The sequence below is a fragment of the Chlorocebus sabaeus genome, chromosome 2 (genome assembly GCF_047675955.1).
Source record: "Chlorocebus sabaeus isolate Y175 chromosome 2, mChlSab1.0.hap1, whole genome shotgun sequence".
NCBI lineage: Eukaryota > Metazoa > Chordata > Mammalia > Primates > Cercopithecidae > Chlorocebus > Chlorocebus sabaeus.
Window position 1 is genome coordinate 2194298 of NC_132905.1, and position 19755 is coordinate 2214052.

The 19755-nt window shown below is 54.5% G+C and overlaps 1 protein-coding gene across 1 annotated transcript in view; it reads left to right on the forward strand.

The window, feature by feature from the left end:
* Positions 1–11322, forward strand: part of TAF4 (TATA-box binding protein associated factor 4) — a 90810-nt gene extending 79488 nt beyond the window's left edge. Inside the window, exon 15 of the mRNA XM_008021752.3 lies at positions 9540–11322. Within this exon, the coding sequence (XP_008019943.3) occupies positions 9540–9707 (168 nt within the window). The 3' untranslated portion in view covers positions 9708–11322. The remainder of the gene's footprint in view (positions 1–9539) is intronic.
* The last annotated feature ends 8433 nt before the right edge of the window (positions 11323–19755 follow it).

A 19755-nucleotide genomic window follows, 5' to 3' on the forward strand; every position in this document is an offset into this window, starting at 1 on the left:
GATACCAAGGAGCACGGTTGCTGGATCGTGTGGTAAGAGTACGTTTAGTTTTGTAAGAAACCGCCAGACTGTCTTCCAGCGGCTGCGCCATGTCGCATTCACAGCAGCCGTGGCTGAGGGTCCTGTTTCTCCACGTCCTCGCCAGCGTTCAGTGCTGCCCATGTTCTGGGTTTTGGCCGTTCTAGTAGGTGTGTGGTGGCATCTTGTTTTCTTTTCTTTTTTTTTTTTTTGAGACGGAGTCTTGCTCTGTCGCCCAGGCTGGAGTGCAGTGGCCAGATCTCAGCTCACTGCAAGCTCCGCCTCCCGGGGTTCACGCCATTCACCTGCCTCAGCCTCCCAAGTAGCTGGGACTACAGGCGCCCGCCACCTCGCCCGGCGATTTTTTTTTGTATTTTTTAGTAGAGACGGGCTTTCACCGTGTTAGCCAGGATGGTCGTCTCGATCTTCTGACCTCGTGATCCGCCCGTCTCGGCCTCCCAAAGTGCTGGGATTATAGGCTTGAACCACCACGCCTGGCCCGTGGCATCTTGTTTTAATTTGCATTTCCCTGGTGATGGAGGATGTGGAGCATCTTATTGTTGAGTTTCAAGAGTTCTTGGTATATTTTGGGTAACAGTCCATTATCAGATGTGTCTTTTGCAAATATTTTCTCCTTAGTGAATTTTTACCAGTGTCCCCGACGTCCTTTCCTGCCCCGGGACCCTTGCAGCTCCTCGGCTCCTCTGCTTGGTGGCAGCTGCTTAGTCTTTCCTGGTCTTTGCTGGCCTTGACATGCTGGAGAGCACTGGTCCTTGTCTGGTGGACGTTTCCTTAGTTTGCGTTTGTCTGGTATCTCCTCGTGATGCCATCCAGGCTGTAGAATCTCAGCTAGAATGCCGCGGGCTGGCTGGCGTGTCCTCAGAGCACTGTATTGGGAGGCAGGTGGTGTCGCCTGGCTGCTGGTGCTGCTGACTCTGAAGCTTGGTTAAGGTGGGGATGGCCGGTTTCTCCACCGTCAAGTTACTCTTTTTCTCTTTGTAGTTAGTAATTATCTCAAGGAGACACTTGGAGGCTGCTAATACCATTTCTTATCAGGCCTTTGGCCCCTGCACGGGCGTTTGCAAGGGCACTGCCAGTGGAGACTGCTGTGGTGTCTGCCTGATGCTAACTTTCTATTTCTGTCTTTCTGTTTACATTTATTAATTGGAATTCTGTAGAGAGAGCTGCCCCTTCTCCCTTATTTCCCCCACTTGTTAATTCAGTTACTTGCTTATATTAGCATGGATATTTATTTTCTTCTGTAGGTAACAAGCCACTGCTACCGTTTATTTATTTTGTTGCTTGAGCAGCCCTGCTCTGGCCATCATGAGCTGCTTCAGGTTGGTTCCATATCCTTGTGACATGACAAGAGGATTTGGTGACTTTATGACACCACAGAATGTTCCGGCACATCTTCCGTTTTCTGCGATTGCTCGGAGGGGCATTGGTTCTTTTGGTTGGGTATGGTGCTTCCTTTGGTTGGGGATGGTATTTAGAAACCAGCCTCTGGGCACCAGGTGTGCTCATTGCTTCTGGGGTATCCCTGCATCCAGGCCTCTGGGTGGACCGGGGCATGTGCACGCGCACAAACCCTCATCTGCACCTGCACCTGTGCTGCACACAGCGGCCTTCTCACTTTTCCTCAGGCCTCAGGATCTAGTCTGACGTCATAGGCTTATTCTAGCTGCCCTCATGCCTTACATGAGAACCTGGTTCTCATCCCCACAGTAGATGTGCTTAGGTATTCAGAGGTGTTCAGTTCCAACGTACAGTTACAGGGCCTTCGGGATTGCCAAGCCATGTGAGAAACAAACGTGCTGATGACCTGGAGCGTAGCATTTCTGTGCAGCCCTTCTACTTAACCTCACAGGTCAAAATCGTGCATTTCAAAGTTACATAGACGAGTTTTGTTATTTTCATTTTTACTTTTTATGTTTAAATTTTTATTATTTGTTTTTAGAGATAGGGTCTTGCTCTGAGTCCTGGGCTGGCCCAAGGCTCCCAGACTCAAGCAGTCCTCCTGCCTCAGCCCCCACCAGTAGTTGGGACTGCAGGCAGACACCACCAGGCCCCACTTCGGCCCACCCTTCGGTGTGGCTGTCACTCAGCTGCAGGACAGCTCGGGTTCAGTCCCCTCAGTGTGGCCGTCACTCACCTGCAGCACAGCTCGGGTTCAGTGGTTACTGTTTGTGTTCCTGTTGGTTTCCTCCAAATCTCGTTTGATTTTTTTGTTCATGAGGGGTGGAGTATTGCCATGGTCCCGAGAGTCAGAACTATACAAAAAAGTATAGAAAGAAGTCCCCCCTGCAGTGGCGTCCTGCCATGCCCTCCCTCCCCCCTGCTGCCCCTTCCCTCCCCACCGTGCCCTCCCCCTCTGCACCCTCCCTCCTCCACCACATCCGTCCTCCCCCTGCCGCCCCCTCCCTCCCCCACCATGCCTGTCCTCCTCCCGCCACCCCCGCCCTCCTCCCACCTTGCTCGCCCTCCCCCAGCTGCCCCTCCCTCCTCCCACCACGCTCATCCTCCCCCCGCCGCCCCCTCCCTCCTCCCACCTTGCTCACTGTCCTCCTGCTGCACCCTCCCACCTCCTGCTGCACACTCCCTCCTCCTGCCCTGCCCCCATGCCTCCATTTTTGCACCCTGTTTCCACTTACCGTGCAAACAGATGAGCTCCTGCGTCTTTTTCCTTCCCTGGCAGTGCAGCACAGGTCAGTGACACTCTCGCTCTCTGCAGCTAATGGAGTTCCCGGGCACTGCCCTCGTCACTGCATCAAGAGCTTTCTCTTTCCCAGCTGGGTGGCGCTTCATTGTGCTGGTGCCCCGTAGCTTCTCACCCTCTAGGTTACCGACACGGTGACAGGTGACGCTGTCAACAGTAACCTTGTGCGTGTGTGTCTTCGTTCTGTTGGAGGCCTGCCGTTGGGGCTGAGTTCTGAGAGATGGGATTGCTGAGTTGAAGGGTTGGTATGTGTGCACTTTCGTTAGGTTTTGTCAAGTCCTCCCGTTGCGTTTGAGAGAGGCAACTTTTTCCCAGCCTCACATGTGGAACACGTGTGTTGTCATAGTTCTTGTGTTTGCTGGTCCGGGTGGTGCAGTCAGCATCTGTGGATGTGCTGTGGGTGCGTAGGGCCGAGGCACGTGATGAGCAGGTGGGCATCCCGAGCCGCCCCTCGATGATGAGGTCGCTCAGTCTCCCAGCTGCTGGCGTAGTTTTGTCCACTTGATCTGTCCTGCGGCGGGTGTGCTGTTCCATGACTGCCACTAGCGTGTTTCTGTCTTCTCACATCTCCTGCGTTTTTACTGGTGGGGGCTGCTGTGTTGTTTGGTGCGTTAATATCCACATGTCATATCTTCATTGGCAGCCGTAACTTTTTGCATTAGAAAAGTATCTGTCTTTGTGACACCCGTTACCCTGGGTGTCTTTCTTGTCCCCCAGCCCATAATCCCTGGGATCCTCCCTTTATTTTCACGTTCTGAATCACTTTGTTTTCTGTGTCTCTCTGTAGCATATGGTTTGGTCTCAGTGTATGAGCCGAATTGAAAATGTTTTTCTTTTAATAGATGAGTTAAGCCTATTTGCCTTTATTGATATAATTGACATGTTTTGTCTTGACTCTATCATTATATTTTATAATTAGGTAAATTTTTATTTATCTTTTGAGACATGGTTTCACTGTCTCCCAGGCTGGAGTATGGTGGCATGATCATAGGTCACTGCAACTTTGACTTCCTGGACTTAAGAGGGATCCTCCTGCCTCAGCCACCCCAGTAGCCTGAGACCACAGGTACACAGCACTGTACCTGACTAATTTTTAGAATATTTTGTAGGAATGGGGTCTTGTTGTGTTCCCCAGGCTGATCTTAAACTACCAGCCTCAGGGAATCCTCCTGCCTCGGCCTCCCTTTTCAAAGCGCTGAGATTTACAGGTGTGAGTCGCCTTGCCTGGCCTGAATTTTAAATATTTGCTGTGTTTCTTTTTCTCTGATGTTTATTCTTTGCTCTTTTAATTGATTTTTTTTTTTTTTTTTGTATTTAGGAAGATTCGTATCTGTGTCTTCCTGGTTACTTTTGTACTTAAACTATTGACGATGCCCTGGTCTCCTGTGTCTCACAGGACTGTTCATGCTGCAGTCGAGCGGTTTGCACGGGCCCGGCAGCTCCACTGTTGGCCATCGGCATCTGTGAGCTCTCGTGGCTTCTTCCTCCGCCTTTTAGTGACAGGACCTCCACGGGAGGCACACTCTGGTCCTCAGCCTCCCTCTCCTGCCTCTGCCTCACTCGGAGCCTGAGAATGTCTCTTCCCTGCAGTTTCCCGCCCAGTAGATGAGGCTCTTCCTCCCATTCCTGAGGCTGTTTCTGGGCCCTGAGCACAGGCGGCTTGGCTGGCTCAGAAGTCTTTTCTGTTCTTGCCTTGGGAAGGGGCTGGGAGGAACCGTGGAGGCTGATTCCTTCCCCTTCATGGGTTCTCTTCTCTTCCTCCTTGGCAGCCCTGCTGTCGGCTCTGAGAGCCCCTAGTGTAAGAGGTTGCATCTCAGAGTCCCGCCACCCACTGGGCCCTCTCAGTGTGTCGGTTTTGGTGTCTCCTCTTGGGTGGGTGTGGGTTTTGGTGTCTCCTCTTGGGTGGGTGTGGGTTTTGGTGTCTCCTCTCGGGTGGGTGTGGGGTTGGTGTCTCCTCTCGGGTGGGTGTGGGGTTGGTGTCTTCTCGGGTGGGTGTGGGTTTGGTGTCTCCTCTTGGGTAGGTGTGTGTTTGGTGTCTCCTCTCGGGTGGGTGTGGGTTTGGTGTCTCCTCTCGGGTGGGTGTGGGTTTTGGTGTCTCCTCTCAGGTAGGTGTGGATTTTGGTGTCTCCTCTCAGGTGGGTGTGGGGTTTAGTGTCTCCTCAGGGTGTGGGTTTGCTGTCTTTTGCAAATGTCATGGTGTGAATGTCCCACTCCGTCTGAGAGGGAGATTATCCAGCTCTCGTTTGCCCTGTTTTCTCCTGACCTTTGTCCTCCTTTCTGTGTCTTGGCTCCATCCTCTTGGCTTCCTGTCTCTAGTGGGTTCCTTACTGCATTTTCACTGCCTCCCCTCCTTGAACAGTTGGCAGTTTATTCATTTCAGAGATAATTTTGCCTCTTCCTTCCATTTCTTCCTTAAGTTCAGTCAGCTGTTACTTCCTTTTGGTGTTGTATTTGTAATTGTATTGTTTTTATAAAAATGTGCCTCCTAGTTTTTGAGATTCTGATTTGAGGTGATTTTTATATCCTTAAGTGCACACTTCAGATTTTCCTGTATTGAGAGTGTTGTTAGTTTCCTTGTTGTTCCAGGGTGGGTTTCTGATGTGTGTGGAGCCCCCATTTTCTGACTCTCTGACTTTCCCGTGGCTCTGGGTGGCTTTGACGCCTCTGTCCCTTCCTCCTGGTGGCCTTGCGGTGTTTGCCAGGTCTGTGGTTTCCTGGCGCCCTCTGCTGGCCGCATGGGAAGTCCGGGTCTCGAACGTCCTCCGGTTCTCCCAGCCCTTGACTGCGGGACCCGAACTTCCCCTTTTCCTTCTTTTCTGCCTCAACACCCAGCGGCCACAGGGCTCCTCTCACGACACGCCGTGTTGCCTTGACAACCCCTTCCCGTCTTGTGCTCCGTGGTCCCTGCCCTATGGTCCGTGCTGACCTTCCTGGACACCTCTCAGGCGCTCGGACTTGGGGTGCCTTAGCCTTTCAGCAGTGACTTCCCACGGACCCCACCCGCCCCGCCCCGCCCCACCGTGGCCTTGCAGGGGAGGCACTAGCGGGATCAGGCTCGGGCGTGTATTGACTGTGCGCCGACTTGCAGTGATTGTGAAGTCTAGGCGCCCTCGTCCTGTGCCGACGGTGATGCTGGTGTAGACCTGTGTTCCTTGCTTGTGCTGAACTGTGTGTGGAAGAGAGGCTGGGAGACGTCAGCTCGGCAGCCATGTTGTCTTCAGCATCCCGGAAGTGATGCTAACTTTCTAAGTTGTGTGTCCGAGTGTTTTTGTTACTACTGCTGTTCTTCGAAATGTGCTGCCAGTGACCTTGCCTCGTGTGTGTGACACCCCGTAAATGGTTAGGCACGGAGAGGGCTTGCACGCGTTCGGGGCGGAGCTGGCTGGAGCGTGTGCGGCACGGGCCATTGTTACCCGCTGCCCGGGCGGCTGTGGGCACAGCGTTCTCCACCCATTGCTCGGCTGGGGCTCCGTGGTGGAGTAAAGGACGGGCCAAGGGGCTCCCACCTCAGGAGCAGACGCTCTGCTCCCGCTGCTGATGGCACGGGGCCTGACGTTCGGGCGGCACAGACCCTGCACCAGGCGGTTCCACCGATGGCGACTCTTTGCATTTGGCTTCGACATTGAGTCCCTGTGGCGCGTGTGCAGTGGAGAGATCGCCTACTTTCATTTGGTGCCTTTAAGAGCCCTGTGACGGGGCAGGGGATGTCTGCCATGTTTCAGAGGCGGAGACCTGTAAAGGGGGAGGGTTCGTGTGGTATGTCCAGGGTCGTGGGGATTTTAGTTTGCTTGCTCGTTTTCTAATCCCAGTCCCTGCACCTAAAAAACCCCAAGCCCCTGTGTTTGGAGTTGTTTACGCCGAGGCCCCCAGGGCTCCACATCGGCGCTGGCCTTGGTGGACCTTGTCGTCCCAGGCCCTGCTTGGCGCCATCACACCTGCATGGGCCACAGGCCCTCTAGAGTGGCCGTCGCACCTGCATGTGCCACAGTCCCTCTAGAGTGGCCATGGGTGCCTTGGCCCTGGTCCCCGCAGGCACTTCGTCCTCAGGTGTCCCATGGGAGCTGGGAGCCCCCACTAAGCACTTTCCTCCCAGCAGGCTCCGTGACCAGTCCCTGACTGCCACCCCCCACCGGGCTGCTGCGCCCACCACGGGCACAGCCCATGAGGGGTTTGGATGAACCTAGGAAGGAAAGCCGCTGCCACTGCCGTGTGGGCTGGGCACAGAAGGCCTTGGTCCAATGGCAGCCCCAGTCCTGAGAAGAGAGGAGGAGGTTCCCACGAGATCTCCACTCCATCTTCAGAGCAGTTTAGCAGCAGACCCTCTGCGGTAGCCAGAATCCACATAGATTTCTGCGAGCAAAGACCCTATGGGAAAGACAGAGTGTGTGGACCCCTCCTCCCTGGGGCGAGGTGGACTGGGCAGAAGGCAGCAGTGTGCGGTGTAGAGAGAGGCAACTGGAGTATCAGGTTAATTTGCGTTTTTCTTTTCTTTTTTTAGATTTAAGAAAAATTTAGTTGTATTTATAAAACTCAATCTGGAGAAGTTATGTTTTTCATTCATAGTGCACCTTCAGAGCTTGGCGCAGAAGCAGGGCCTGCCATCAGTTTCTCAGTGCGCTGGGACCTGGGAGTGGCCTCAGCCCCGAGGAGGCACCGTCTCGCCCCCTCCCTTGGTTGGTCTTGCCCCTTCCCTTGATTGGTGCTGACACTTGGCATTAGAATATCTTGATTTCTGACCCTCAGCAGCCCTTAAATTGCGCACCTGGGATGAGCGTCTCCCCTTCACCCCAGTCCTCTTTTTTGGTAGCTGAACTATTTTGAAGGTAGAAGCATCAAACACAGTCTGGAATTTATAGAAGGTGTCACTGGGTCGCACAGCCTGTTAGGGTGGTGCGTGTGAGAGCCCTGCCCTCACCCTGCAAACTGTCACTCGCCCCGCCTAAGTTCTCTTTTGGGAGGCCTGGCCTCAGGTGAGGATCAGTTTGTAATGAGCTAGTGTGGAGCACGCGGAGGCTTCAGTAGTGCGCAGAGGCTTCAGTAGCAGAGGCACCCGGGGTAGGTCTGAAGAAGGGCCCTCACAGTGCAGGGCGTCTGAAGGGAGACAGGTGCCCTCTTCTGTTTGAATCTCACAGGAATAAAGAAAATGTAGTGGGTCGGAGTCACACTTGCATGCCATCACACAAGGCAGCCATGCTCCCAGCCTGAACTGAAAGTGGCAGAGCGGGGATGGGAGGAAGGACGGGATTCGGGGTGCCACATCAGGGCAGCCCAGGCGTTGCCTGTGGCTGTTCACGGCAGGGCTCCCAGTGGCGTGCACAGCAGAATCAGCTACTTCCAGCGTCTTAACTTTGGTTGAGAATGTGCTGTAAAGATGCCATTGTAATCTTTGTACTTAAATATACATGAGCGGCTTTCACCATCAGAGCAGACCTTAGTTTTCATGCCACATGGGGAAACCACAGCCTTTGGGAGTTGTGTGGCTCATGCCCCGCTGGGCGGTGCCGTGTGTGTGTGTGTGGTGCGTGCCTTGCTGGGCAGTGTCGTGTGTGTGCGTGGTGCGTGCCTTGCTGGGCAGTGTCGTGTGTGTGGCGCATTCCCCGCTGGGCGGTGCCGTGTGTGTGTGTGGTGCGTGCCTTGCTGGGCAGTGTCGTGTGTGTGGCGCGTGCCCCGCTGGGCGATGTCGTGTGTGTGTGTGGCGCGTGCCCCGCTGGGCGATGTCGTGTGTGTGTGTGGCGCGTGCCCCGCTGGGCGATGTCGTGTGTGTGTGTGGCGCGTGCCCCGCTGGGCTGTGTCATGTGTGTGTGTGTGGCACGTGCCCCGCTGGGCGGTGTCGTGTGTGTGTGTGGCGCGTTCCCCTCTGGGCGGTGTCGTGTGTGTGTGTGTGGCTTGTGCCCCGCTGGGCGATGTGTGTGCGTGGCGCATTCCCCTCTGGGGGGTGTCGTGTGTGTGTGGCGCGTGCCCCGCTGGGCGGTGTCGTGTGTGTGCGTGGCGCGTGCCTTGCTGGGCAGTGTCGTGTGTGTGGCGCGTGCCCCGCTGGGCGGTGTCGTGTGTGTGTGTGGCGCGTGCCCCGCTGGGCGGTGTCGTGTGTGTGTGGCGTGTGCCCCGCTAGGCGGTGTCGTGCACGTGTCATCAGCTGAAACCACCAGAGCTCTCCACAAGAGGTGGCACCCAGCAGCTATGCTTCTTCAAGCAGGAACACATCTGAGGCAGCTCGGGAGGCACCTGGTCACCTGGCGGGGCTGACGGAGGCAGAGTCTGTGCAGCAGGGCCCAGCCAGAGGCCCAGGGATCACTGTGGGAGCCACTGAGCACCCAGCCTTCGCAGCTGACCTAGCATGCCCAGTCCCAGCCGACCCCAGCCCTCCCAGTGCGGGAATTCAGCAGCCAGGCAGGATGACACACAGGGACCCAGTGTGGCTTTTGTACCCCAGCTGAGTCCACACGCAGTCCAGCTGTGGTCGCATGGAGGGTGGCCCTGGGGCCGCTCAGACATTTGCCTTGGGTGGGTGCCACCCCCTGGTCCATCCTCAGCCCCAGGAGCAGGTCTGAGCACTGTGGGGCATTGGGCAGTGTCTTGAGTGTGCCCTGTCCTGAAGGCACAGTATGGGGCCTCCTGCCCTTGCCCCTGCCCTGGCAGGGCCCTGGGACAGCACCTCAGCTCCAGCTGTGGGCCTACCGGAGGGAGCCCATGCCAGGCCTGGCCTCCTCTGGAATCGGGGTGCTTGGTTCAGACACACAGGCCCCCATTTCAAGCCCCACTCTGGGCCCCACTAACACCCTGTCTTCTCCGTTTTTGTCACCAGGGGTCGGGCCCCGGCTCGGTGGTCCCAGGCAGCTCGGGGGTCGGAGCCCCCAGACAGTTCACGCGACAAAGAATCACGCGGGTCAACCTCAGGGACCTCATATTTTGTTTAGAAAATGAACGTGAGACAAGCCATTCACTGCTGCTCTACAAAGCATTCCTTAAGTGACACAGGAGGACGCCTGGGGACTTTTTATATATTTGCAGATTACGCCTTTTTGTAACAAGCAAATGGGATATTGTTTAAAAAACAGCCACCTCTTTACGATGGAACAGTTTTATATTCCTGTTTCTAAATCAACTCTTCAGTCTGAAAGAAAATACGTTTCTGTAACGGAGAGAACACAAAGGCCTGTGGATACTCTTAAAGGACAATTAAATCTTAACTCATCTTGATTGAGTGGCCTTCTTGCCAAACAAGCCATATATAAAGACTGATGGAATCGCTAGCAAATAATTAGCTGCCCTCTGTCAACTCATAGCAGTTTCTGCATTATTTGTGCATTTTGGTTTAGTTCTACCTAACTTACTGTGTAGGTGTATGTCTACAGCCGATGACCTCATTTTATTTTATTTTTGTAATAGTCAGTTAGCAAAGCAAACTGATTTTTTAGACTATTTATCTTCCTTCCCCTCCCCTCTCCCCCTACCCTCCTCTCCCCCTCACCCTCCTCTCTCCCTCACCCTCCTCTCTCCCTCACCCTCCTCTCTCCCTCACCCTCCTCTCTCCCTCACCCTCCTCTCTCCCCACCCTCCTCTCTCCCCACCCTCCTCTCTTCCCCGCTCCCCTCCTCTCTCCCCCTTCCCCTCTTCTCCCCTCCCATCTCCCCCCCTCCCCTCTTCTCCCCTCCCCTCTCCCCGTCTCCCCTCTTCTCCCCCCCATCTCCCTTCTTGTCCCCTCCCCTCTCCCTGCCTCCCCTCTCCCCCCAGCCCTTCCCCTCCGCTCCGCTGAGAATCCTGGAGGAATACACAATTCATCGTAGCACCCCCACCTCAGAGTGTAATCGCATTTCTGCTTGGTAGAGGCGGGGCCCAGCAAAGGTGGGCTCCTTCTGAATGTGTGGTCAGCATCTGTACAAATGCATTTTATTTGCTATAGTTTGTAAAGCTGTAAAGTTAAAAGAGATGAAAACCTTTTCAGCATAAATATATTTTACTTGCACTGTGTTTTTTAGCTAAAAGTGAAAACCTAGATTAAATAAAATCAAAGTTGAGAAGAATCATCAAAAGACTGTTTCTCGGTGTGAATCAAGTGTTGAAAAATGGTTGGTGTATTTTGTCAGTAATTGTACATAACTTTTGGCACATGACATAGAAATGGCTATGTAAACTATAATTATTTTGCTAAGAGACTGTATGCAAGCCTTGGGCCGACTTTACAGACGTCCAGAGCAAAGCCCCTTCTTTGTACCTATTTTTTTATTGCAAATATACTAATTGGTTCTTTCTATTTTCAGAGGTTATTGTATGAAATTGTCTATTGATAGTACTTTGATGACTGTAAATACTCTGGCTTTCTCCGTGTGAGTTCTCACATTAGACTTTAATTCCAGCGCGTGCGAACTGAACGCTGATCAGTATTTTTTATCAACACCTGAGAACTGTTACACCTTTTATTTTGTCTTTTAGGAAATCCCTGTCTTTCCATTTTTTCATGTAAATTTTGCACAGTTACTTGTTCATATGTAAATATTTTACTTTCAAAAATGAAGTTTTTAATTGCTATTGTTTTATATAGGATTGAAAGAAAATTAACTCCTTTATTAAAAACAAATTTATCTGTATTTGTTTTGCCTATTTTTCCCCAGTTTTCCAGTTTTAGATTCTGCTGCCAGATTGCACTCTGGCTCTGCTGAGGCACTGGTTTCTGAGCCACCTGTTGGAATCTGTAGCTGAGCCCCAGCAGAGCTGGGAGAAAGAACTTTCTCTGTGAGGACAGAGGCTGAGCCGCCCTGTGCGTGGAGTCCGGGGGCTGGAGACTGCGCTTACACCTTCTGCTCTCACAGGTGGAGATGAGCTGGGCACAGCTAGGAGGGGCGGGGGGAGGCCCAGCGCAGGGGGAGATGCACACAGAAACGCAGCTGAGGTGCCCAGAGGGCCCCAGCCCTGACGCAGACCTCCTGTGGTGAGAGAAGGCGTCTCCAGGGCAGTTTGTGGTACATGTTGGCCCTGACAGTTTGCAGCTCCTGCTGGGCCCTCAGAGACTCAGCGCCAATGTGTACCGCACCACTCCCTGCCTTTGAGCACCTTGGAGAGCCTTTGGGAGCGGTCTCTGATGCGACTGGAGTCCGTCCCCTGTCGTGACATTCACTCCACCTGGATGTGATAATACAGGTTTATTATTTATGTGATAATACTGTATTATCCACAGCGATAATACAGGTTTACTTACAAGTGCTGCTGGAGACACTGCCCCTGTTCCCACACCTGTTGCCCTGCCCCACTGGGGCTGCTGTGACAAAGGACCACGAATTGTCCCACAGCTCTGGGGGCCACAGGTGCCAGCACGGTGGGTTTCTCCCCAGGCTCTGGGGAAGGCTCTGCTCTCCCAGCTTCTGGCGGCTGCTGGCACCTTTGGGTTCCTTGGCTTAGACACAGCTCCCAATCTCTGCCTCCCCCTTTCCGCAGCTTCTCCCTCGTGTGTGTCAGTCTCTGGGTCCAGCTTCCCCTCTCTGTAAGGACCCCCAGCCCTGTTGGATCAGGGCCCACCCAAACAACCTCATTCTGACTGGATTACCTGTGTAAAGACCCTAACTCCAGATAGAGTCCCATTCTGAGGACCGGGGGTAAGGAGTCCTCCATATCTTTTTTAAGGAGGAAACAGTTCACCCTGGACACTTGTGGCCACACCAAGTCTCAGCAGGAAGCACTGGTGGGCGCGCTCCAGCTTCCTACTGCAGGCTGTGCCAGGGTCGTCCCCTGATGGGGTCATGCCTGTGCTTTCCATCCATGACCCATGCCTGCCTTTCACGAAGTTCTTGGCCTGAAATAAATTAGTTTAATCAGGTACAAAGAGCAGTTGCACTTGAATTTCTGCGAGGATGATTGGTTTCATCCCAGCTCTTCTGCTCTTCATGTTGGTTCGGTCAGTCTGTGTGGGGCGGTCACGGTGACTTGAGGCTTAGAGATTCCCCTCAGCCAGGCACTGCCACAAGATCGGGTCCACAGGCGCGTTTGTTGTACTCTGTTCTTGAGACTCGTAGCTGCTGTTTCGCATCTCATCACAGGCTTGCTGGCTGCCGTCAGTCTGATCTGGGTGTTTGCACAGACCTGGGGCACGAGCAGCCTGATGTGAACATGACCGGGATGGCCGCTCTTGCTGCCTCCGCTCCCCACATACAGGCAGCTGCAGTTGGGCAAAAAGGCAAGAAAAACAGGCACCAAGTGTGGAGAGGAAGAAGGTGAACAAAAAATTTAGAGGTGACACGACTATATGTCTCGGAAGTCCAGATGAACCTACAAACACAACACTGAGCATGGTGCGTGAACTCCGAAAGAGGGTCAGAGGCAAGGCCGGTAGCTGGAGGCATCTGTAGTTCCGTGTACTCGCAACCAACAACCAGGTTAAAAACGTGCCGTCAACAATAGCACAGAGAACACATGCCTAGGTATACACTGAATGTATGAGATCCTTACACTGGAACTGAGAAATCGAAGCCCTCAGCGGAGGCCAACACCATAGTGCTGGTGGGGAAGACTCACTGTTGCTGAAGACAGCAAGTCTGTCCGAACTGAAACAGAAGCGATGCCGGCTCAACCAAATCCCAGCAGGATTTTCCTAGAAACTGACAATCTGATTCCACAAATGTATATAGAAATGCAGAGGACTTAAATAGCCAAGACAGCCTAGCACAGAATGGAGCACTTGACCCTCCCAGATTTCAAGACTTCCTCTGAAGTGACAGCCATCAGGACGGCGTGGTGCAGAGACAGGCGTGGCTGAAGGCCCTGGTGCAGTTCTGTGCCCTATGGGGGAACGTGAGCCTGGAGTCCATCTTCACACTGTACGTAAACATGAACTCGAGGTGGACAGGGACCTGGAAAGCATCAGAGGTCTTCATGACTGGGAGTGGGAAAGGATTTCTAAGGACGTAGAAGGCGCAAATCCTGAAGAAGAATGGATAAATTGGGCCTCAAAGCTACAGCCTTTTGCTCATCAAGATGCCCTTGGAGACAGGTCAGCGTTTAGTTCAAGGTCAGAGTGGAACCTTTGCTTTTTGGCAATCGCCTGTTATGGTCCGTGGTACAGGATGTGGTACGGGATGTGGACGGGACATGATATGGAACATGGTATGGGACGTCGTACAGGAGGCACAGGAGATTTTCTTTAGACTGGCTTATTCGCCACACTTATGAATTCCACAATCTATCATTTAGATTTCATGAACACAGTGGGAAAAAAGTGTCTATTCAATTTTTACTCTATGAAATACATTGTTTCTGAAAAAGTTTAGATACTCATCTATATTTTTTTCTTTATTGTTTTGCTCTATTACTGAGAAAAAATAAAATGGAAAGTAAATTTCTCTTTAGAATGTTAAAAAAGGTATATAAAATAAAAAGGCAAGCCACAGACTTGGAGAAATATTTGCAATATTTATACATGACAAAGGAATAAAGAATTCCACAACTCAGTGATAAAAAGACAATACAATAACAAATGTGCAAGACACTTGAACAGGTGCTTTAGAAAAGATATACAAGTGGGGAATAAGCAACTGAAAAGGTGCTCACCATTACTGGTCATCAGAGAAATGCAAATAGAGACCACAGTGAGACTCCACTGTGTGCCCACCCTCAGGGCTTGAATCTGAAAGACTGCCATCCAGTGGTGGCGTGGTGTGTGACACAGGAAGCCAAATGCATGTGTATCCAGTGCGTGACACAGGAAGCTGAATGCACGTCTACCCGGTGTGTGACACAGTGACGAAGCTGAGTGTGCATCTGTCCTGTGACCAGCAGTTCCACTCCTAAGCATCTACTTGAGAATGAGTTCCTTTGTCCACCAAAAGGTCATATAAGAATGTTCACAGTGGCTGTATTCATTGATGCTTAAGATGGAAGCAGCCCAAATGCCCATCAGCAGGTGAATGGAGAGTCAAATGGAGGCATATTTAGTCAGTGAAACGTCTCCCAGGAATAAAAAGGAACGAACTACTGATATGCTCAGTGATGTAGTTGAATCTCAGAAGAACTACGCTGACTGGAAGAGGCCAGACACAGAAGCCTATGCATTCTGATTCCACCTGATGGAAGTTCACGTGTGGGTAGAAGCAGGGCGTGGGCCTCCGGTGAGGAGACTGTCAGGAAGAGGCGCCAGGGCCCTCTGGGGTGATGAAAATGTTCTGATTCGATCATCATGGGGGTCACACAGGTGCATGCCAATGTGAAATGCTAAGCTGACAGGTAAGATCTATGTATTTCAGCCAATGTAAGGGCACTTCAGTTAAGCACCGGGAAAGGCTTGGGCCCCACCCAGGTGGGTCACCTGGCCCCGCACTAGGGATCTGGCACTAAAGGACTCAGGCATGTAAATGGCCCCGATGGTGGGCTAAGTGCCCGAGAAGTTGTCATCGTTTTTCGAATGCTGCTCTGACTACAGATCTGGTGGTTCTCCAGTCAGTTGCTGGCATTTTCCCTTCTATCAGACGGTGGCTTCCAAATGTAATTTTAGAAAATCTTTTTAATACTAGGTCTACAAATCAATTTCAAGTGTAATTTTATCTAAAAAAGAAAAGTCCAGGTGGATGTGGTGGCTCACACCTGTAATCCCAGCACTTTGAGAGGCCGCGGATCGCCTGAGGTCAGGAGATTGAGACCATCCTGGCCAACATGGTGAAACCCCGTCTCTCCTAAAATATAAAGAATTAGCCGAGCGTGGTGGTGCGCTCCTGTAGTCCCAGCTCCTTGGGAGGCGGAGGCAGGAGAACCACTTGAGCCCAGGAGGTGGAGATTGCAGTGAGCAGAGATCGTGCCACTGCACTCCAGCCTGGGCGACAGAGCGAGACTCTGTCTCAAAAAAAAAAAAAGGTCCACTGAGCCTTCACCTGGGCCTGCCCTCAGGGCACTGCCTGCCCAGGGCCACAGAGGCAGTGGCGTCTGTGCTGCTCTCGGCTTTCATTGGTCGGAGTAGCTTCGGGAACCCATCAGGGCCTCCTGTGTCCTCAGTGCCATGCATACAGCAAGTGCTCAACCAGTGCCTGATCTCAGAATGGTGGTTATGCAATTCGAAAGACCCCAGTCCCTACGCAGCCTTCTGAAGCCCCCTGCCTGGCGGGGCTGGCTATGCGCAGCAGAGCGTTGACACAAAGCCGGACTGGGCACAGTCCCTGTGACGCTGAGCTCACCAGGAAGGTCGAACGGGAGCTTCCCAGGGCACCTTCGAGACTTGCTTGGGAGATAGATCACACTCCTTGTTAGAAACGCAGCTAGCTGCTTGTCAGGCTGTTAAGTCCTAACTGCTAGAATTTCTGGTTTTGAGAAGGATGGGCACGTGTGTATCTGTCTTTTCTCAATGTTCTTACTCACCAAGTGCTATGAGCGCCTCTCAGGCACGGGAGCCTTTCCAGGGGCTGCAGGGGCCGGACCCTGGGGAGCCTCCTGACTGGCGAAGGGGCTGGGTAGAGGCTTGAGATGGAAAAGGCTGCTGGGGAAGGGCACAGGTGGACGGGAGAGCCCTCCAGTGTGAGCAGAAGAGAGGCAGCTTCTCTCTGGGCGCGTCTGAGGAGGATGTTGAGAATCACGTTTCCTGAGCTTATTTAGAAATTAAAAACACAACAAAATACCAGGAACACACTCGTGAGTATGGGACCAGGACAAGCGTCGGGAGGGTGCGGAACTCCTGGAGCTGCTGGGGTGTGGACGGTGGTTCATACCCTTCTGGCAGTTTCTTAAGGGGTTAAACGTGTCTCTGACCGCTGCTCGTGGAGAAATGAACACAGGTGTCCAGCAAAGCCTGTACAAGATTCACAGCAGCTGTATTTTACCCCGCAGCCGAACGCTCCGCGACAGCAGGAACCAGCTGCTTCCACCCGTGCGAGATGCTGGGCAGCGCAGTGATGGGAGTGAGAAAAGGATCCTGGGCGCCTTCGCAGATGGGATGGGAGAGGCCTGCCAAGGGCGTGGGGAAACTTGGGTGATGGAGAGTTATCTTGACTGTGATGGTTTCACAAGTGTGTAAAGTGTCGAAACTTTTCACACTGCACACTACAAATATATGCAGGTTACCATACATCAGCTCTCTCTCAATAACGCTGCAAAAATAAATGAATGAAAAACAAAAAGACTGCGTTCCCGTGTGGAGACAGGAACATGGGAAGTGCCAAATGGGAGAAGCAGAGGTGAGGGTGGGGCAGTGGGGAGGGGGAAGGAAGGTACAGGAAAGGGGAAGGAGGGTGCAGGGAGGAGGGGGGGGTTACAGGGAGGAGGGATGGGTGAAAGCGGGGGGAGGGGAGCAGGGGGTACAGGAAGAAGAGGGTGCAGGGAGGAGGGGAAAAGGCATAGCAAGGGGAGGCGGGAAGGGAGGGGATGGAGGAAGGGAGGAGGGAGAAAGGGAGGGGAGGGGAAGAGAGGGGAGGTGGGGAAAGGGAGGAGAAGGGGTAAAGGGGAGGAAGGAAGGGAGGGGAGGGGGGAAGGGGTGCAGGGAGGTGACAGGTTTGATGGTGCTGGGGGAGCCACTGCTCCTGACCGTAGGCCAGGTCCAGCACTCTCTGCCGATGCTGGAAGTGGGGTGGGAGGAGGGAGGAGGTCTGGTCCTGGTGGAGGGACCTTTCCCTCTCTAGGCCGCAGGAGTGTGGTAGGGAGGGGATAGGAAGGGGATGGGGAGCAGGGGGAGGGAGGGAGAGATGTACAATATTGTTTCCCCAACAAGCATCCTAGGATCCTAGGAACTGGAGCTTGCTGGGCTGCCAGAGTCCCCCGAATTCTCCTGCAGGGCCTTCCACTCTGTGCTGCTCTTCGCCTGTGTCCTCTCAAATGCCACCAGCTCCAGGAAGCCCTCCACCTGTGTCTTGAGTACTCCCCTCACCAGCAGCCCTCTGGGTAACTCCGGACTTCACTTCTTGGCCACACTGGAGCCCTGGTGGTCCCTGGGCCACCTCAGAAGCTTATGAGAAACGCTATGTGATGACTGAGGGGGCCCTGTGTCTCCTGGCACAGCGCCGTGCACGGGCACATGGGGTCAGCAGAACCCATTCTGCCCGCTTGGGGTGGACCCAGGGGGTGGGTCATGTGGCCTGGTGTGTCATGGGCACTGACACAGGCTGAGGGATGCCCGTGACCCCAGCCTGGCCAGTCCCGTCTCACCCAGACATGTTGCAGGAATTCCACAGAAGGACACTTCATGTTTGGGGACTGGCAGGACGTCAGCTCAGTGGCCCAAGGACCGCCACCTTGGCCACTGCAGGGCAGAGTGTGGCTGAGACCAACACAGAGGCCAAGTGAAGAGCCAGCCTTGAGGGCATTCCCGGAGGGCCTAGATCCATCTGTCCCTGAAGACTGGCACTGAGATCCAGCTGTCCCTGAAGACTGGCACTGAGATCCAGCTGTCCCTGAAGACTAGCACTGGGATCCAGCTGTGCCTGAAGACTGGCACTGGGTCTGTTTTCATGGTTGGGGGCAGGTGGCCATAAGAATGCCACACACTCATTCCAGGCTGAGGTGGACCCAGCCAGCCATGAGAATGAGTTCCTAGGAGCTGAGGATGGAGGGGGAGCCCGACATTGCAAGCCAGGCGCTGGAAAGCCGACCCACCCAGTCCTTGCTGCCGCCCTCTTCCTTGGTGTCCAGGACCCTCGCCAGAGAGACTGGGGAGCGCTCCCGCTAGAGGGGATGTCGGAGCCTTGTGGACACTCGGGTACGTGGGAAGGCGCTGAGACTCCTGGGAGGCTTGAGGGTGGCTGGATTGGGGCCACATCCCGGGACTGAGGCCCGCCCCTCCTGAGGGCCCCAGAGGGAAGGGGTCCCCGCACCCCCTCCTCAGAGCACCACTTGCTGCGTTCGGGAAGGGGCTGTTCCAGGCCTCCCTGTTCCTCCACGAAGAGTTGGGCTCCGGCCCTCCTGCGGACGCAGACGGCCCTTTGCCCTGTGAGCCTCAGTTTCCTCATCTCTGAAATGGGGACAGTGGCAGCACCGCTCAGCTCCCAGGTGGCCGAGAGTTGACCTCAGAGCACTCGCCCCCACCTGGCCGCAGAGACGGGAACAGAAAACACGCGGCCGCCCCGCGGCCCATGGAGGGGCGGGGCCAGAGGGCTGGGGGCGGGGCTGGGGGCAGGGCCGAGGCGGCAGGTTGCAGCGCGAGTTCGCGGCGGGCTGGGGCGGACACAGGCTGTGCCTTGTGGGAGCCAAGGAGGAGCCAGGCGCAGGGGTCCAGGGAGGAGAGCAGGCTCCACTCCATGGGTAAGGCCCGGGGCGGGGCACCTGGGCTTGGGATGCCGGGTGCACGGTGGGGGGCAGTTGGGAAGCACGGTGGGGGGCAGTAGGAAAGGACGCGGGGGCGGCTGGGGGCCCAGGAGGCTGGGGAGGCGGAGGTGGGGTCGGGGTGGAGGGTGCCGGGGACTGGAGGCCCCGCGCGCCCTGCATGCTTCGTGGGGGACACATCCGCCTCCTCCCACCCTGCCTGCGTCTGTCCACACCTCCCCAGGCAGACGCCTGGCCCATACCCCCGGGTTTAGAGCCCAGAGCAGTCGCAGTCACCCAAGCTGACTCGCGGGAGGGCTGCCGATGTGCCAGGCCGTGCGGGGAGGGCAGGGGTCACAAACCTGTTACAGTCCCTGCACGTCGGGTGGCTGCCGGTGGAACTCCTGAGACAGCACCAGACGTTGGAACCCAAGAGGCATTGGGCACCACCACCCCCAGGTAGAAGAAAAAAGGAAAAAGGGGCCCAGAAGGAAGCAGGCCTGAGAACCCCATGAAGGCTCATCTCCGGGGAGTAAAAGACTCAGGGACCTCCCGCCTTCCCGGACCTCAGGGCATCCAGGGTCCTGCAGTTGCCTGGGGTGGTGACACCCGGAACGGTGTGCGGGCAGGGCAGGGCAGGGCAGGCGGAGCCAGCATCGACCGCATCTCTAGGGGATCTTGCTTATCAGAGAGGAGACTCTTCCCAGAAAGCAAAACAGGCGGGGACACCCTAGATTGGTCAGCAGCTCCCAGGAGAAGGGACTGCAGGGACAGACTCGGGGCTTCCTGGTAGCCAGGTGGGTGGGAGACTGGCTCAGCCT